Below are 18,605 nucleotides of genomic sequence, written 5' to 3' on the forward strand. Positions count from 1 at the left end.
TATCCCAGATCAGGTCAGGGGGCTAATAGAGGATTACAAAGGGTATATGCCCTCCCATGTGTTTTGGGTCTGCTCCCTTGGAAATGGATGACAAAACCACCAAAATGAGGTGTCCAGGAGACATCCTGACCAGATGCCAGAATCATCTCAACTGATTTATCTCTATGGATTGTAGAAGCACCTGCAGTGCAAGGCTCTCTCTGGGTGAGGAAGTTCCTCGTCATTATTTCTAAGGAATTGAGTCACTGTATGCAGGAAGATCATTTTGTCCGCTTTTGTCAGGTACCTCATCCTTTTGGTTGTCTGCAACTCTGAAATAAACCGTTTTCCAGTCCCGAATCATGGCCTTAGATCAAGAGCAACCAATTCTTAACTCAGCCACTTTGTTCTCTTCATTCAGTAACATCTTTAAAATTCCACTAAATATCAACTCCCACCGTCTTACTTCAAAGCTCCTCTCAAAAGTTGGCAACTCTTTACGGCAGAGATTCATCAGACATGAACACAGGGTTTCAAGAGCAGCATAAATGTTTATTAGGGATGGGATTACTTTGCCACTACAATCAAAATACTCATGTAACAAGTCAATATAACAAACAATATGGCAGGAAAAGAAGTGAACCACAGTGGAGAAACTCTCGTGACCAACACCACAATTCTACTCTCTCCTGTGAAGACTACAGATGCCGTAGCGGCAGTAGTTATGTCAGACTTATACAGGTAAAGTCTATATGGAAAGAAAGTAAATATTGCCTTGACAGTTCCAGGGTTGAGAATCGTGTTACACAGCGGACCACAGTTGGATGACTGACGAGTTTAGTGAGCGACATCTGTAATTACTACAGTTTGAATGCTTCTGCTACCGACACAGTGAGCATGGTGGAATCAGTTAATGGTGAAATAGAAATCGGATTGCTTAAATCTAAACAATTTAATGACTTCAAAAGGTACATTCAATTTGATTTATTCCACAATAGTTGCAGTTGTTAGTTTTTGCAAATAAATTAAAGATACAGCAGTGCAACTTTAGCAGATTCAGTCATGGTGAACAGTTCTTCCTACCCAGCTACAATTAATCTTGACATGATGCAGTATTGTTCTAATTGTAGGGGTGCACCAAGAAATCGGCCCAAGTTAACTTAATTTTAGGCGATCGGCAGATACTTATACCTGAAACTAATTTCATCTACCTGATTTCATCTGTAAAGACGTGAAAACGAACCACTGTCCCGTTTTGTTCTATAATGAGACCGGATTGACCCGCCCACGAGGTCACATCGGAACAGCAGTCACCAAGCTGTTGCCAACTTATGTGATTTTGACACTATATTTTGACAATTTTCAGACAAAAAAAAAGAAAATGTCAAAATTGGAATCAGGCTTTTAAAATATCGGTTGATTGGCCAGAACCCTGCAATCGGTGCACCCCTACCTAATGGCGATGCATAGATTTCTGACTAAAACGAGAAACTGAGCCAATTTCTCTCAACTTTCACCAAAATCTGTTGAAGTCCTTGACATTTGCATAATTTTGTTGCTAAAGAAAACAAAAAAAAAACAAAACAACAACACTCCTTCAAAAAAACAGGTTATCCCATTTAAAAGGTAACAGTGCCAGTCGACGGTGCCAGTCGGAACTTGACATCCATCATAGGTTTGAATATCTTCAACTTTAGTGTTTCAGCGATGCGTTTGAACCATTGTTTTTTCCAGAGTGGACTGATTACACAGCATATGTCGTCAGGAGATGTTTAAAACAAGAACTGGATCGTTAAGTTTAAATAAAATGTGAATAATGTGGATAATAATCCACATTGCATCAAAATTACAGAGTCCAAGGAAAAAAAAGCAACCAGTAATATTTGCTTGTAAACGCAGATTATATGTGCTACGGACCATGTGGATTAAAGAAAATCTGTGTTACATTCAAACTTGTGCACTTAATTGTTGTTTTTATAAACACAGTCATTCCAACAGATTGAAATAAAACGATAAGAGCTCTAAATTATTGTGGCATTTATGCGCCTGATGAGTGGATGTAAACTTTTAATCAGGACAGTAGATCGAGAAAGAGAGAGAAAGACTCCTCTGATATAATAAAAGTGATCGAGGGGCTAAACAGGAATAAATCTAAAACATTCTAAAATGAATCTAGTGTTATTATTCAAATAAAAACTACATAAATCATAAAAATTACACAGAACAGAGAGCTATCCTGTGGACTTTTTGGTGCTTCCTCTTGTCCTCTCATCTTCATTTCCCATAAATCGGTTAATAATTTATAAACATACTACATAAAATTAGTTCCAGCTTCACAATTCACCTACTTTACCTCAAACCTGCTACCAGAGTAGTAATAAAAAAAAAAACTACAAGAAACCACCTTAAAATAAACCCAACATTATGACTTCATCTTCTAGCTGGAAAAGAGAGATGTTAGTGTCTTACCCAGAACCAGAACCGACCTGCTGTGTAGTCATGCCACATGAAGCATACCCTGTATCGGCACCCTGTGACGTCGCCGGAGTACCGTCCAGCCTGCTGGACGCTTTGTCAGAACGGAATACAAAAATCTGGAATTGTAAGTGTCAGTATTTTTTTTTCTTTTCCTTTAAGAAGGAGATTAGTTACTCCAGAACTCTGCGTGTCTGAGACTCGGATTTTATTGGATTGCATGGGGTCGGGTCAGGTCAGATAAGGTCGAGGGCGAGGTTCCGGATGACGCTGAATGCTCCAAGGTCAAAGCCGCAGATGCTGAGTAAGCCCCTGTCCTCTGTGTCTGCGACGGCGTGGCCGATGGAGGTCAGGCCGCACATCACCAGCTTGGAGTCTGTGCCTGATGCCTGTAGTTGAGGAGGAAGAGAAGAATGTTTTGTTTGGAAAATTCTGTTTAAAAAAACAAAAAAAACAAACACCCATCATCTCAAGAATTGTGGGGGGGGGGAAAGAGCTCGGCCTTTTAAAATGGGCAAAGGCCGCTGGTACATGGAGTTCTGTGTGTTGTGAAATTTCAGACAAAGTTCAGTTAACTGTGAAGCTCCGTTTATGCTTCATGCATTTACATTCTGCAAGGAATCAGGCTGACAACTTCTTCAGCCTGTATTCTCCTAGACACTAGGGGGCAGTGTAGAGCATCTATGGCAACTGTAACGTGTTTAGAGGAGGTAGAATAAAAGAAATACAGTAAGGCCACAGCTAACAATTATTTTGGTAATCGATTATTCTATAAGTTATTCTCATCAGTTAATCGGATAAGATTTTTGAAATATAATATTAGAAATACATTAAAAGATGCAAATAAACTAATAATTCTATTCTTTTTTTTTTTACATAGGAAAATTTTTTTGGATTGTGTAAAATGCAATAACAGGTTTCCTTTGGTAAGTGCTTCATCATTTGTAGCACAAAATGCAACTAAAGCTGAAAAAAATTATTCTACCATCAACATGTGAAACGTTCAGCCGTTTCTGCTGGACTCAACAACAATACAGTGTTATTTTTTCCCCATTAATAATTGATAATAAAAGGTGCTTAAGTTTTTGTTTTTTACAGAATTTGAACCAGGTGAAGCTAAAACTGCCACTGGAGTTCTGGGTTGGTTGGATTTTTGTAAGACTATGTTATTACAAAAACAAAGTAAAAAACAAAAAAAAAGCAACTTAGACCACAACTTTTTGAAAAAGATGCAGCAAAATAAGTCGCTTTAGGCCACAACAATCCCCAAAACACATTGCGACATCCTGGAGGGACAGATTATTCTGTTTACAGTGAATTTACTGTAAATCTAAAGCCTGACACAACAATGTAGAACAAGTGTTGCTGATGTCCTCCGCAATGTGTTCAAATGTAGCTTATTTGCACTGAAATGCTTCAGCTGACAGTGAGGTAGGGAAAGAGCTGAAAGATCAAAGTGTCCCACAGAGACAAACCTACATGTCTGTGTTTCTTCAGAGACTCCACTGGGCTGGCTGTAAACGTCCACAGTGGGTTGTTGGTCAGAATGATGAACATGTCCACAGACTTCCCATTTTCTGTGGCCCATGTGACAGGAAGGGTGCAGTCTGTGCTGCCACTGGGGAACTGGAAGAGAAAAGTTCAACAGAAACATCTGTTATCAGGCTAACTGTGACTCCAACAGGCAACAGTTGTGGGGTAAAAAAAATAAAATAAATTAGGGTTGGAAGTTGTCAAGTTTTCAATTCAGATAGGAGAGTGGCGCTCAATTACCACAAGTGACCTGCTGAGGGCAGCAAAGCGCCTCGGTTTCTGCTAACATGTTGAACGTGCATGGCAGTGTGAGTGCAATTTCTTAATTTTTCTACTGTTTTTGCTTTTTTCTTGGTTACATTTAAAAGTTTTTGATCAAATAAAGTTAAATGTCAGACAAAAAATGTCCAGAATTAATACAGAATGCAGCTTAAAGATGATGCTCTAGATAAAGAAAACCATCTAAAGTGATTGTGCCAGGAATCAACTGTCTGGCATCAAGATTTTGGAAGAAATAATAATGAGAATTTTACTCTGAAGGAATTTTACCCCTTTTTCTTTGCAGAATTGTTTTAATTCAGCAACACTGAAGGGTTTTCTTAAGTTTAAGAAAGTAAAGTCTTTATTGTCAGTGTAAATTTGTGTACGGTGTTCACAAGCACAATGAAATTGGGGCACGGTTTTCTGCTACAAGTAAATATATCAAATAATCAATCAATAAATGACAAAAACAGAAATAAATAATGAACACAGGATGTACAAAACAACATAACATCTAACAGTGTTTATTTTTTTGACTAACAAAATATCCACAAATTATGCAATTAGGACACTGTAAATGGAAAAGAAAGGGAGAAATGTTTTAAAGGGAAGCAGGAAGCAGAAGTAGAGGACAGAAAGCAGCATAGAGATGACCAGTGGACACACCAGAAGCCTGCTTCTACACCTCCAGAAAGCCAGAAAACAGCTGTACGTCTTACCTTAACCAGCTCAGCGGTTACTTCTGGAAGCGACATATCTGCAGAAAGAGAGCATGGAACCACAGCGCCCTCAGAGAAGGCCAGGACCTGCGTGTTTGATTCTGTCCGGGCAAAAATCTGCAGCAAACAGACATAAAAAAACAACAAATATAACTTTGCCTCTCTTCAGTACATCTAAACAAAACTCTTCCGTTTGTTTTTGTGATGTCACATTCCCCGGCTAATAACCTCTGAGGGGCCTTGTGGACCAACATGGAGCGGAAAGAATTTGCCAGGAATTCCCAGTATGTGCCAGCAGGGCCCGGTCGGCAGACGCAGCTGTTCCTTCTGCTACAGCGTAAACTCTCCCTCACTCTGCTCCGGGCTCACCATGGTTATGGCTGCAGCAGCAACCGCCGTGCTAATTGCCGTTCCCGGGACAATGCTGGTCAGCGACGTGCCCACGTCTACAGCCACGACGAAGCGCTTCCCGACGGGCTCCACGTTCTGAGGATCGGAACGAGAGTGGCCATGTTCTTAGCAAGAAGCCGACGGCTGAGGAGGAACTCTGGGACCCAGAAAACTCACCTGAAAGCTTGTGTAAAAAGCCCAGTCCATGGCTTTGAGGATGCTACCGTCCGCTTCCCACTTCGTTTTCCCCTGGAAGCCTTGACCTCGTTTATAGTTTTCCGAAGCCAAAAGGATGCTGAAAGGGTGGATGTTGGCCTGGAGGGTTGAAAACGGAAACGTTTTCACATGCAGCACAAAAAACGGTGACGCCGTTGGAGGATGTTTACGGCGGTACCTTCTTTAGCGATGACTCGTTCTGGAGTCTCTCGCAGATGGTTTGGGTCTCGGCGCTCCGTGGCTCAAGAAGCTTGTTGGACGTCATCTTTCCCAGGATTTTAAGAATGGAATGCAGAGATATCTCCTTCAGCAGGGCACTCCACACCTTCAAAAAAAGAGTAAAAGTTTACATTTACCAGATTTCCAGTTTCTTTAAATTAGTGTTAACCAGATGCCATACCTGTTTAAACTTATTTAGGAATGGTTTATGTCATTTTCTTATCAACAGACCAGTGACTAGTGAGATGGAAGCTATGAAATTTGACCTTTCGTCTGGTCAGTGAACACACCACACCCAAGCATTAACAGAACTGTCGGTGTGGAAGCCATTTCTGCAAGAACAACACTCAAAGTTGGCCGATTTCAGCATCAGTGTTAGCTTGGATCCTGGTCGTTTCGGTACTTTGCCGTTTCATTCTTTCAAGGTTTTTGGGTTTTTATAAAGTATTTCTGCAAGTTAGGAACCCGTAAACCTGGTGGTCTTCTGGGGTCATCGTTAAATATCATTTGAAATCTAGATATTTAAATGTTGGATTGAACAGGATTTTACAGTGTTAGCTCTCAAATATATTCATAACAGTGATTCGTTAAGTGATAGGGAACTTCTACTGGGGGCTCAAAGACATTTTTGGGGATACGGATGGGTACAGTTATGACATTTTAAGATGTTTATGTTTTGAGGCGCAAGTTTAACCACCACAAACCCCCAGGATCACAGCTCCTTACCCAACATTAAGCTTCGTGCACTGAAGTTTTTGCTGTATCTCAGGGCTCCACTCCAAATACAAGTGAAAAGGGAAATCCACATCGCCGGATGTGGATTTCAAACTCTATTCCAGCTTACCAAGTCCGTTGCACCGTATCGGCTATAAAAAACAGCTTCATTGTTAGAAAACCTGTCAACTGAAAAATCTCTGTTACGTCTCCCCTTTCCGTCTAATTTGTTAAAATTGCAGACATGGCCTCACCGCTGAAAGTGTCAAAGAAAAGCAGCGTACCTGTTTTGACCTCAGGTGGTCTGTAAGCAGCTGCTCCCTCTCCAGCTTGTGCTCCTCTATTAAACCGCTGACCTCCACTTCGTCACAGCTGTGCTTGACCTTTTCCACCACTTCCAGATAGGAAAGCACTTTGACCACTTCCTCCGATTTCTCTTTGTCCGCGTAAGCCGCCTGGACCTCCTTCCACCCTTTTGTTACATATTTGCTGATCAAGGCAACAGCTGGAAACACAAAGAGTTGGTCGTCACTGTTAACGGTCAAAACGTGGAACACTCCAACCTTTTTCTCACTCGTCTCTTATTCTTGTGTGATAATGGAATTTCACTTTAAAAACGCGAGTGTTTAATGAAACAAAAAGCAGCTCATTGTTTTCAAGCTCTTAATGCTATAATGTGTTTCTAAATAGGGATGCAAACAATTAATAGGCTAAGTAAAACAGCTGATGCAAAAATGGTTCACATTTTTTTCTTTTTTTTTAAATTTAGCACATTATGTTTTTTAGCCTTTAAAGTAAAAAAAATGGTTGAGCCTCTTGATACAAAAGCAAACTTGTATCAATTTATTGATAAGACCAATCAACTTTACATCATCTCCACTGATAACTTGCATCCCTATTTCTAAATGATCCCCTTTGAGACGTGCAGCATTGCCCTTAGACGAGCACAGACACACCATGTGGTGATGGAGCACCAGCTTTTTTCATTTGCAAAAAAAAAAAACATGACCTTCTGAATTTTGTTTTTACCAGTAGCTGCGTTTACATTACAAATATGTTCAAATCTTTGTCAATATTCTGCTAATGTAAAAAGAACAAATAAAAAATAAATAATTTTACAACTGCGTTTTGTCATTAAAAATTACATTAAAATCACACAAAAATAAGCTTGTTCACACAATGAGAGATTAATAATCAATCAAGGCACCGACGGAAGAAAGCAGCTACATGAGTGTATGTGTGTTTGTGGTTTCCGCCAGAGGTCACATCTGGCTGTTGATCATGTGATTCGTGTGATGTGGAAAAAAGTGTTTCTATAGGAGTTTTGCAAAATGCACATCTTCATAGAGCTGAAAAACCACCTGATCTCAGAGCAAAAAACTTTTTATTGAAAAACTTTATCGGTAAAAATGAAAACAAGCCAATGTCATGTTTTCGAATTTAGCGTTTCCATTAAGTGAACTTATCTTCTTCAAATCAATTTACGCAATTTTATGGTTAATGGAGACGCAGCTGGTATCATGTGTGACTTGTAATAAATCTCTCATTGCTCCTTCAGGCAGCAGTTTCAAACGCCACACAGGGTGCCTTTTTTTTTTTTTTTTGAGCGCCCCTCACTCACCCTCTGTGGCCGGTTTGGTGTGGGAGAGCCTGAGCAGGTCCTGGTGTGACCAGCCCTCTCTCTGCTTACACCTGGTAACCGCCGCAGCCAGACTCAGGGGGTCCTGCTCATTGTACCAGTCGGACACGGCCTTCCTCAGGGCGCGCCCCCAAATCCCGCATTTCATGCCCTCTTTCAGCTCCTTCTTGTACTGGACGAAGGAGAACAAGTGGGCCGGGTCCCGGCAGACCTCCCTCAGGGCCTTGAAAGCCGCCTGCCTCGTCTTCAGCTCCGAATGCTGCGAGCACAAGGCCAGGGCGAAGAGGGCCGGCCCCGGCCTGACGGCGCGGCCGCCTTGGGCGAACCGCTTGGCCTCCTCCACCACCTCTGCGCCTCTCCCCTCCTGCAGCAGCGACAGCAGGGCTCCGGCGGACTCCGTGGAGACGCGGCCCTGCTCTCTGGCGGTGTAGATGTCTCCCTCGGAGCCGTAGCAGAGGAAGCGGCACAGTCTGGTCTTGTCGCTGATCTCCCATGAGCCCTCAGTGCCTGTCGAGTTCAGGGCGTGGTTGCTGGTGGCGTTTTCTGATGGCTCCATTGCTGTGTTGGAGAAGGCCTGGGTCAGAGGAGGGTGAAATAAAAATTATTCACACGACGTCTGGTGAAATAACAGGTCAGCGTCTCTGTTGTTTTAGTTTGTGGGCATCGCATACTTTTACATTCAGATATGTTGCTTATTTTTAAAGCTCTACTTTTTAATAAGTACCAGAGCCAACCACAGAAGGAATTATGCGAGTTAAGCAGCTGATTGGGACCGCCGCACCACCAGGGGGCCCCCAAGAGCATGATAAATTCCTGTTATAGTTTTTTTAATGCTTTGGTGATTTTTTTAAAGGAAATAACTGATTCCAAAAGAAAATGACGGGATTAAAATATTGCAAGAATACAAACTAAATCCTATTACACATTGAAAAAATATTTCTAGATTGTTTTTCGAGTTGTTGCACAAATAATAGTGCTGCCACTGTTAGGGAAATGAAACGCATCAAACTTGCCAACTTGTTTACTGTAAATTTTATGTTCACCAGTTGATGTTATTTTCAAGTGATTAAAATAATGTGGCGCATTTAAATACCACTCTGCATCTCGGCATACTTTTGATTTTTTTTAGTTTACTAGTCTTGCACGGCTAAAATCAACAGCCAAAATAACTCCAGTATAATGCTAGTGATATTAAGTAAGTCACACACATAGAGTAGCTTAGGAATTTTATAGCATTTTCCCCCAAAAAGGCTTGGGCCAGCCCTGCTACATACATTGGATACATTCAGTGTATAATTTCCCTTTCTTGTTTTTTTTTTCTTTCCAATTTTCAGATTTTTCTAATAAGGTCTAATTCTTTAACACATTAAGAGAAAAACAAATGTGCTTTAGTGACTTTTTCAGAGGAAATAACTGAATCCAACAGAAAATAATGGAATTAAAATATTATAATAATATGCATAAAACATTTGTCTGATTTTTATTAAAACTGAAAAAAAAAATAGTCCATGCTGTTGGTTGATGTATAGAACCAAAATAATTGCTGATTTTTTAAACAATTGATGAGAAGCAATATGTAATTTTACTCAGGTGAAATAACTGGTGCATCTCTACCAATCATGTGGAAATATTCATTTACTTTCTTGTTGTGTATATATATATATATATATGTGTGTGTGTGTGTGTGTGTGTGTGTGTGTGTGTGTGTGTGTGTGTGTGTGTGTGGCAGGGTGAAAAACAAGAGCGTATCCATCCTGCTAAATAGCCGGTGCTGCCACATTCCGGGAGGTTAGAGCAGCAGAGATCAGACCCAGCAGATACATGCAGGTCAACGCTGACTTTTACATACTAGCATCGTTTCCTCGCTGCCTCCGTGCCCTGACGGAAATAGATTAAAGCCGATTAGAAGACATGATGATACACAAACCACAGCGAGGAGCCACTCCGACCCACACACTGGAGATGTGTGAAGGCTTCGCTGTTCCGAAGTTGTCAACTTCAGAGCTCCCACCCCGCTAACTAGCATATGAATCTATGCTAAGCTAACATTCCCAGTTCCAGCTTTAGTAACTAAACTAGTTAACCAGGCACCAGAGAACCGAAGCTTTGCTCTGCTAGTTTTGTTGGTTCAGATGTAAAATAAATAAATAAATAAAATACTAATAATTATAAGCTCGTAAATGTACAAAACTGCTTTTTACGGTAGTTATGTCGCGATACATATCCCACCTACTCACAAAAGCATAACAAAAGAGCCGGGCGCTTTTAGCCGCTATCTCCTTTCGCCTAAACTATCAGATAAATCTGAGCACTTTTCATCCACCTGGACTCCGGAGAGCAGAGCTAGCAGGAGGCTGGTCGCCTTCCAACAACACTGTCGATTTAATGGCTGACGTATGATGCTGGTATTTAAAAATAATACTAATTAGCAATAAATTCCGAATAAACACTTACCGCGAGATATTTGCACAGTGCGAAAGTTTTGATGCAGCCTGATGGAGCGAGGCCTGCCCTCCGGTTGGCAGTGACGTAATCGGGGGGAACGAGGGTGGGGCGCAGTGGATGCTGGGATACTGTCACACACCACACTACACACCGTGTTTTCTCTCGCTCTGCCTCTCCCTCTGGCTTTCTCTCTCTATCTTTCTCTCTCCCACACGCATAACTTCATACTTCTGCCTTTATTAGGACTTTGTATTGACTTCCACTCATTTTAGTCACCACATTTATGCCTAACCCAAACAGTAACAATTACAAGTAAATTCATAACCATACCTTTAGCAAAAACATAAATAACACCATATCTCCTCACATAACTGCTAACGCTAAAAATAAAAATAAAGCCTGGCCAAAGCCTTCCTACGGAGTTCCGCTTGATTCTCATCTCTGACAGTTCTCCCATTGAGATTGCTTCTCGGGTTGAATTACAACCAATCAGCAAACAGAAAGAGAAGTTCTGAACAATGACATTGATTTCTGAGCTGTTTTGCAGTTGTAGTCTGCCTACTACTCTGGCAGTAGTTTTATCAATGGCAGCAGAATTGAACGAAGCCCTTCAGTTTGTGTTGGCCACACCTCCAAATATTGAATTAACATTAACAGCCTTGTTCAGCTTGGAACTTTTCTCTTCTCAGTGGAGGATGGTTGTTTACAGCTCAGGTAATTTCTGGTTAGCTTTATAGTGTCGCATTGCATATGTCACGATTAAACATTAGCGATTGGGTAAAATTTTAAATTTTAAACAGAGTCCATGCCTCCATCAAGCAATGGTTTCTCCATAGCCAAGAAATCAGACCTTCTTTATGAAACCAAGCATAGAAGAAGTGGCTAGTTTTTACCAGCCTACCTATAAAACCTAAGTGTAACCTAAAAGTGAATGCAAAAGTGTCTGTAAATATTTTCTCTATTCATGCCACACATTCTCAATTGGATTCAGATGTGGACTTTGACCAGGACAAGACATAAATACAGTATACTTGGATCTAATCATAGTGTTCCATCGTCCTGCTGGAAGGTGAACCTCTGCTCCTGTTTGAAGTATTCTCCAGCTTCTTACAGGTGAAATAGATGAAAATAAAAATCATTTGTAAAAAAAAGTCTGTTTAATGTCTCATTTACAATAATTCACAATGTTGATTTGTAAAAAGATCAATTAAAGTTGATTTGTCTGGGTACCTCAGATTTGGCCTGGTCGGACTGAAAAAGTAATTCTGTATGTAAACTTTTAGTTTTAAAGACAATAAAACTAAAAGTTTTTATTATTTCTCTCATCGAACTTTTAAATGTGAAGTCATTGTTTTAATATCAACATGAGTAAGAAAACAAGTTATGGAATCAGGTTGTACATAAAAAAAAAAAATTAAAGGCAACAAGAAAAAAATACTGAAACTGAAAGAAAGAAATGACAATAATGTGAGTTTTTTTATATACAAAAGTTGATACAGAAAAACTTTACTCTGATCTTAAGTATGGTTAACCTCCACTGCACTACTGCGCTCCGGCCACTGGGTGGCAGTAGCGCACCAGATGCAGCATGAAGGATGCACTTTTGTTACCTCCACGCAGCTGGTGCTGTAAAAAAAATCACGTGATTTATCATGAAATAATCCATGTGCTACATGATGCCTACTTGATAGGATGATTTCACATTTTCACAAATACTGCTAACTTACAAACGTACAAAATACATTTCATTACAAGTCACTTGTGCAGGCCAATAAAAAAAACATTTTTACTTTCAAAGCTGTCCCTACCAGAAGCTGCACAGTAAAAGCAAGAACCTTAGCTCTGCTGCTGACTCGTTTCCGTGTCATTTTCACAGCTCTCTCTCTCTCTCTCTCTCTCTCTGTCTCTCTCTCTTGTCTAACAGAAATCTGCTGTGAAGCTTTGTGGGATGAGGAAGTGCCTGTGCAGCATTTTGACCCACAGCCCTTCGTCAGTCTGTCTGGGCAACACTTCAGACTCTCGGCAGCACACACTGAGTCAGTCCTTGCTCACCAGGAGCAGAGGGTTCACTTTGAAATCCTCCACAGGGCTCTTTATTCTCACCGCCATGCGTTTTTTCTTAAGACCTCTCTGTTTCAAAATGGAGTTAAGAAAGAGTTTGTACGGCTCTGTTTCGGTAAAGCGTGGGAAGGAGCAGTTCTCCATCAGGATGAAGATTTTCTTCTCTGCCACGGCGAAGCAGGACGACCCCGGCTCTTCCAGACTTTGTCTGATCGTTTCTCTCGTGTAGGAATCCAGATTCACCTGGAGAAACAGCACATCAGTTACATAAAGCTGCAGAAACTGCAAAAAATGTGTCACTTCACTTTGTGCTTACAATGCAAGAGTAATCATGCTCCCTTGACCTTTTACCAAACAGTATTTTATGAGCATTTAATGTGACAGACCAACACAAAATTTCCAACACAATTTTGTTTGCTTCTCATCTCCCTTCAGTGGAGTTTCTCCCATCGACTTTGACTTCTCTGGTAGAATTTCAACCAATCAGCGAACAGAAGAATTTCCAGTAGCTTCATCGTGTCAGTTGGATTATTTTAGGCCCAATCTACAGGGCTGGTATGAGTACACCTTAAGAGTGACATTTAATTAGGGGTTTCTTTACTTTCATTTTTTTACTCTTTCAATAATTAATTACCACCCCTTACTTTAATCCATCCAGTGCAACCAATGTCTTCAGAGATCACTAATTAGCATAGTTTAACCTCCCGATGTTCTATGAAGGCCTCAGAGGTTTGTTAGAGAACATTATGGCAATGTAACGGCCCATTACGTTGCCATTACTAATGGGAAAGTTTAAAGCAGGGTCACGTTCTCAAAATAGTATTGCAAGCTCTGTTCAATCCACCAACTCTGAATGGAATGACAACAGCACAACTTCAAACCACTAAGACATGGCCGTCCAACGAAAAGCTCGTCAAGGAAAACATTAATCAGAGAAGCAGCAACTCTGAAGTAGCTGCAGAAATCCACACACTCAGGTTACTACAAAGAAAGTCGGAAATACACAGAACAAATAGAAGATGGCTGAACAAAATCAAAATTGGACGCCTAGAAAGAAAACCTGTTAAAGGCTGAAAAGTCCCAAAAAGTTGGTTGACATCCTAAGCTTCTTGAGAGCCAATAAGACTAGCAATTTTAATTCCAGCTAAAGGTGATGCTACAAAGTACCGACCCACACATCGACATGCCATAGTTTTCAGAATTTTATTTGGAAAAAGAAATGGAAAATTATGAATAATTTTAGCCATGATTGACTATCGAATGTAACCCCAGTAAACAATGTTGATCTTTGTTGTACCTTTACCTAACTAAATCTTAAAAGTTGAACTGTACATTTGGTTGCATGAGTCCACATCAGATGAACTATCCTCACCTGTTTGGGGGATCCGTCCCTGATGAACTCTTCATAAATACTCGCCGCTATCTGCGTCCGCTCCTCCAGACTGTCAAACGACCGATACTCCTTACAGGCGAGCCAGAATTCCAGGTTTTCCTCACAGAACTCCAGTTTTAGGAAATCCCGAAATGCACTTCGCCCGCCTTTTTACAGAAAAGAACAGAGCTGCATTATGAAGACGGCAGTAGCCAACCATGACATTGGTTCTGAACTGCCTGAAAGCAGAAGGAAATTACTTTTCTGGGAAAGGACCGTCTCAAGAGAGTCTCCAAACGGGTTTGTTTCATACGTTTCCTGTCTGCAAAGAAAGAGAGAGAGGGGGGTTTATTTTGAACATGTGCCCTTTTTACAGAAAAGCAGCATTACACAATATTAGTAAAAAAACAACAACAAAACAAACAAACAAAAGGCAAAACAACAGCAGATCTGCAATGGTTATGGATTCATGGAAATCTCAATGTAATATGTCCAAATCAGAGTTTTTCAAGGTGCCTTATACAAATTACAAAACATTTACCAGAAAATTGAAATCTTGAAATTTAGCTATTCATATTATGTATTTTAACATAATAGTAAAAGGGAGCACAAACATTCAGTGACTTTATATTTAAAAGCAGGCTTGGACACATCTATCTTGCACACTTAGTGTTTTTGAATGAATAGTGACTCATAACCAGTTCTTATGGCTCATCTTAAGATTTTTAACCCCAAAGTGTTTATTTGCCATATTTGTTGTAAGTAAGTAATTGTGACCCTTTCAGTTTGAAAATTGTTTCTTTAAAGCTTTATGACAAGAAAAGTTGTGTTTTAAAAGTGCATTTTAGTAGCTTTTTCATGGACTTTGCATTGAAACAGAATGACACAAAAAGTCATATTTAGATGTTTTAGATGTATTTTTCTGGTAAAAGTGGAAACTAAATGGTTTCTTTTCGTTGACAAAGTTAAATCAACATAGAAGAAAATCTATCGACCTATCTACTATTCTCATTCTGCAAAGGTCTTCAAGTTTGAATTTGTTTTAAAATCTGAATGTAGAAATAAAATAGTTTCTTTTCTAATTTGCAACAAATCTCAAATAGTAAATATTTATTACAAATCAAAAATAATAATAAAACAAATCTTATTTTAACATTTGCAGCTGTAAACAAGTTTTACTTTAGCTGGACTGCGGACGAAAATAACCACGCAAGAGTACGAAGGCGCAATAATAAGCCTTTAAAGCGCTCCAAATAAAATGCACTTACATTTTCATTGTGTCCTTCACGGCTGTTTGGAACTTCTTTAGGAATCCATACATTGTTGAACTGAATCACCTCAGAAGTGAACGAACCTCAGGGTGTGCATGATGCGGCTCAGTCCTCTGAAGAATCACTCCAACATCCTGTCAGATCTCGGATCTTTATCGCTCCCCAAAGGATCCCTACTTTCAGTCCACTGACTGGATAACTAGACCCAGAGCATCGCGCAAACGCATGTCTTGTTAGATTATTGGTTTCAGCACGATATCCCTTTGTTATCTGCCTTGAAGGAACCACATGAATGCATGGAACTAAGCATCTGCTCTTCCTTGTGGTTTAATTTTAGAACACACCTTGTCACACACCCACCACACTCCTCATTCTCACAAACGTAATCTGGCTGATAGGCATCAGTGTCAATTGACTTACCTTTCAGGTCTGTGCTATTTTTAGTGTCAGGTTACATTTTTTCTTGAAATTCCACCAGTCTCTTTCGTTTTTTTTGTTTTGTTTTTCTTATGTCGAACAATTTCAGAGAGTTGAATTTGAGTTGCTTCAGACATCCACTCGCTATCTCGCAAGACTGGGCGTTTTGTATTCTCATTTTGTGCTGGTGGTGGATCATAGCCAGATTTTAAATAGACATTCAAAATGTTCGAGGCCGTTAGCTTGTGTGAAAATGTGGCCCTTATGTGATTTTTTTATTCGTCATTCAAACCACAGCGGCCGAGACAAAAAGGCAGGATTCTGAGTGCCATTTTGAGGCTTATGAGGCAGGATAGTTGAAATCATTTCCATTTTGCTCCATATCAATATCAAGAATGTCTTCAAAGGGCCAGTTGCGCCTGAATGCATTAATAAATCTGCCTGCTAAACTGATCAAATGTTACAGCTGTTTCTGTATTGGATGAGTACTTCTTGAAATTATGAAATACTTAACATCTTTACACATTAATTTAATTTGGCACTATATGTAAAAAAATAAAAGCCAGTTTGATTTGATTTCTAAAATAACTGTTGTTTTGAAGTTCTGTTTATGTGGTCCTCTTGAGTCTTGAGGGCCACATAAATGGCTGTGGTGGGCCGGATTTGGCCCGCGGACCTTGAGTTTGACACATATGCCATAGATGATCTGGGACAGCAAACAGTTTGAATCTGGCTAAGAAGTGACAGATCTTACATATAGTTTAATAAGGGCCAGTATTATGTAATTTCCAGCCAAATAGTGCCATTTCATAGCATAATCAAGCAACTATTTTACCTTCATTTTTTATAAAAGTGCTACATATATCTAATAACTTTAAAAAAAACTTTACTTCATAATTTAACACCTTGAAATTGAGCTTCTGTTTCTTTAAGAAGCACCTGCTTTGTCTGAAGCTCTGCCATCGCAGCATGGCTCCTCTATTAACCCTTCAAAAATATTTTTACCAGCATCTTACTGATAAGTAGCTCCTATAAAGAGCTCAGTAGATGAACAGTTCCACCAGGTGTTTGCTAATTGCTGCTGGCTAGTCTGAAGGAGCTGAATGGGGGGAGTCTCTCTGTGAAGTGGAAACTCTGTAGCTTGGAAACTGCAGCTCAGAGGAGGAGCTGCGTCTAGAAGGCGGGGCCAGGTCCACCCAGGCATTTTGCACATCTGAATGGTTGCCATGGGAGATTAAAGGATTTCTCAAACCTGCATGAAAGAATGAAAGCAACATGCCTGGTAGGTATTTGATGAGGGAATAACATGATAATATGGTGTAAAGCTAAAAAAAAAAAAAATTTTACACAATACTGTCTGTTTAAAGCGAGCGTATGAGAAATATCTGCTCATGTTTCACAGTTACAGGCATGTTTAAAAAACCTTGAATCTCCCAAAATATCTCAATATTCCTTTGTCCATAATGACGGAAAGGAAAACTCATTTACTTTATAAATTCAGTGGAATAGAATGAAATATTTCAAGCATGTCAAGCCACATCAAAAACTCATTCATTTTGTCCAACAACCACCGAGGTAAACATGGAGAAGATCCTCTTCCCCTGTCTAGCATGTGATTCCACACATCCTGTGAGTTTGTGGTGTCGGGAAATCCTTGTGATCCAAAAATATTTCACATAAAAACGATGAGCTTATTTCCACTTGGAAACTTCATACTTACCCAGGAAGCAGCAGTCTGGATGGCAAAGAAGTGAAAACAAACAAAACAAAACAAAACAAAACCAAAAAGTCATTGGCCAAACTGTCTTTTTATTCATAGTAGATGACTGAATTTAATCCAAAAATTTTATCAGAAGCATCTTGAGAAGAAATTTTAGTCCAATTACATGTTTTCTTTTAGAACTGTAAGGGATTAAAGTTCATATTTCCTGAAAACTATTCAATGCTTTGTCACCCAAAACCAAAATAGAGTTTAATTCAGAGGTGGGTGGTAGAAAGTTAAGTTTAACTTAGCAACATTTGAAAAATCCCCAAAAACGTATAAAAGTAATTTTACTACATCACGCCTTGACTAACACTACTTGGAAATATCATCACCCTTTCTTCTAGAAGAAAATCTAGATGCGTACGTCACACAGGGCTGACTCCGTGTGACAGCAGTATTCATTGGTCATTCACATCTTTTTCCTTGCAGACTGCAGTTTGTTGTGAAATCTCTCACCTTCGGTTTATTTTCTTTGGAAACCAGCTGGCTCAGGAGACCATGTCAAACTCATTCATCTGGTCCAGCCCCTCGCTTGAGCAGTTCAAGAGAAACAAAGCCGAATTCCTGGCTCACCTTGAGCCTTAACTTAGTTTATCTAGCGGGACATTTTGTGGCCTGAACTCATGACGGTGCCACCACCAGGTACAGAACCCACAAGGCAAAACAAGAATGCCTTGACTAAGGTCAGTTTGGATTTAAATTCTACTTTTACGGTTTCCTTTATTGACCATAGTGTATTTGGTGACACTCTATTTAACAGGGTGTGCATAAGACTGATATGACACCGTCAAAAACATCACATAGCATCTATCATGAACATGAAGGACTGCTCTAAAACTTGCCTTGAAAGTCCATTAAAAGTCCCAACTTTGCATTAAAATGTCATTATTTACAAAATAATGTAAAGTTGGCACTTTTAATGGACTTTCAAGGAACCTTTAGTACAACTTTGCATTAAAAGTGTCATTATTTACCGAATGACACTTCATGACGCCAGTCATACACATTCATAAAGACTTCTTCGTGTTCATGACAGATGTTATGCGAGTCTTATGCACACTCCGTCAAATAAAGAGTTACCTGTATTTTTTTTGGCGCAAAGGGGGCAGTGGGGGTTGATATCTGTAGT

At 39.9% G+C, this 18,605-nt stretch overlaps 2 protein-coding genes across 3 annotated transcripts; both read right to left on the minus strand.

Annotated features, from left to right (window-relative positions):
* Positions 1–510: 510 nt before the first annotated feature.
* On the minus strand, positions 511–11,233 carry ro60 (Ro60, Y RNA binding protein). Of its 2 annotated transcripts, XM_081598780.1 has the most exons (10): positions 10,600–11,233; positions 9,995–10,023; positions 8,128–8,719; positions 6,791–7,011; positions 5,752–5,898; positions 5,535–5,672; positions 5,337–5,453; positions 4,968–5,084; positions 3,934–4,080; positions 511–2,843 (listed from the first exon to the last, which is right to left on the minus strand). In XM_081598780.1, the coding sequence occupies exons 2-10, from the start codon at positions 9,998–10,000 to the stop codon at positions 2,691–2,693; spliced, it is 1,638 nt and encodes a 545-aa protein (XP_081454906.1). In that variant the 5' UTR covers positions 10,001–10,023; positions 10,600–11,233; the 3' UTR covers positions 511–2,690. The 2 variants fall into 2 exon arrangements, with proteins under 2 accessions (XP_081454906.1, XP_008431474.1); XM_008433252.3 differs by lacking the exon at positions 9,995–10,023 and having other exon boundaries at positions 10,600–11,230.
* Positions 11,234–12,053: 820 nt separating this feature from the next.
* Positions 12,054–18,296, minus strand: LOC103479040 (regulator of G-protein signaling 21-like). The gene is made up of 4 exons (XM_008433251.3): positions 15,292–18,296; positions 14,284–14,345; positions 14,024–14,190; positions 12,054–12,894 (listed from the first exon to the last, which is right to left on the minus strand). Exons 1-4 carry the CDS (start codon positions 15,342–15,344, stop codon positions 12,628–12,630), a joined length of 549 nt encoding a protein of 182 aa, XP_008431473.1. The 5' UTR covers positions 15,345–18,296; the 3' UTR covers positions 12,054–12,627.
* Between the last annotated feature and the right edge of the window lie 309 nt (positions 18,297–18,605).

Source organism: Poecilia reticulata, chromosome 17 (genome assembly GCF_904066995.2).
Source record: "Poecilia reticulata chromosome 17, P_reticulata-male-v2, whole genome shotgun sequence".
Lineage (NCBI taxonomy): Eukaryota > Metazoa > Chordata > Actinopteri > Cyprinodontiformes > Poeciliidae > Poecilia > Poecilia reticulata.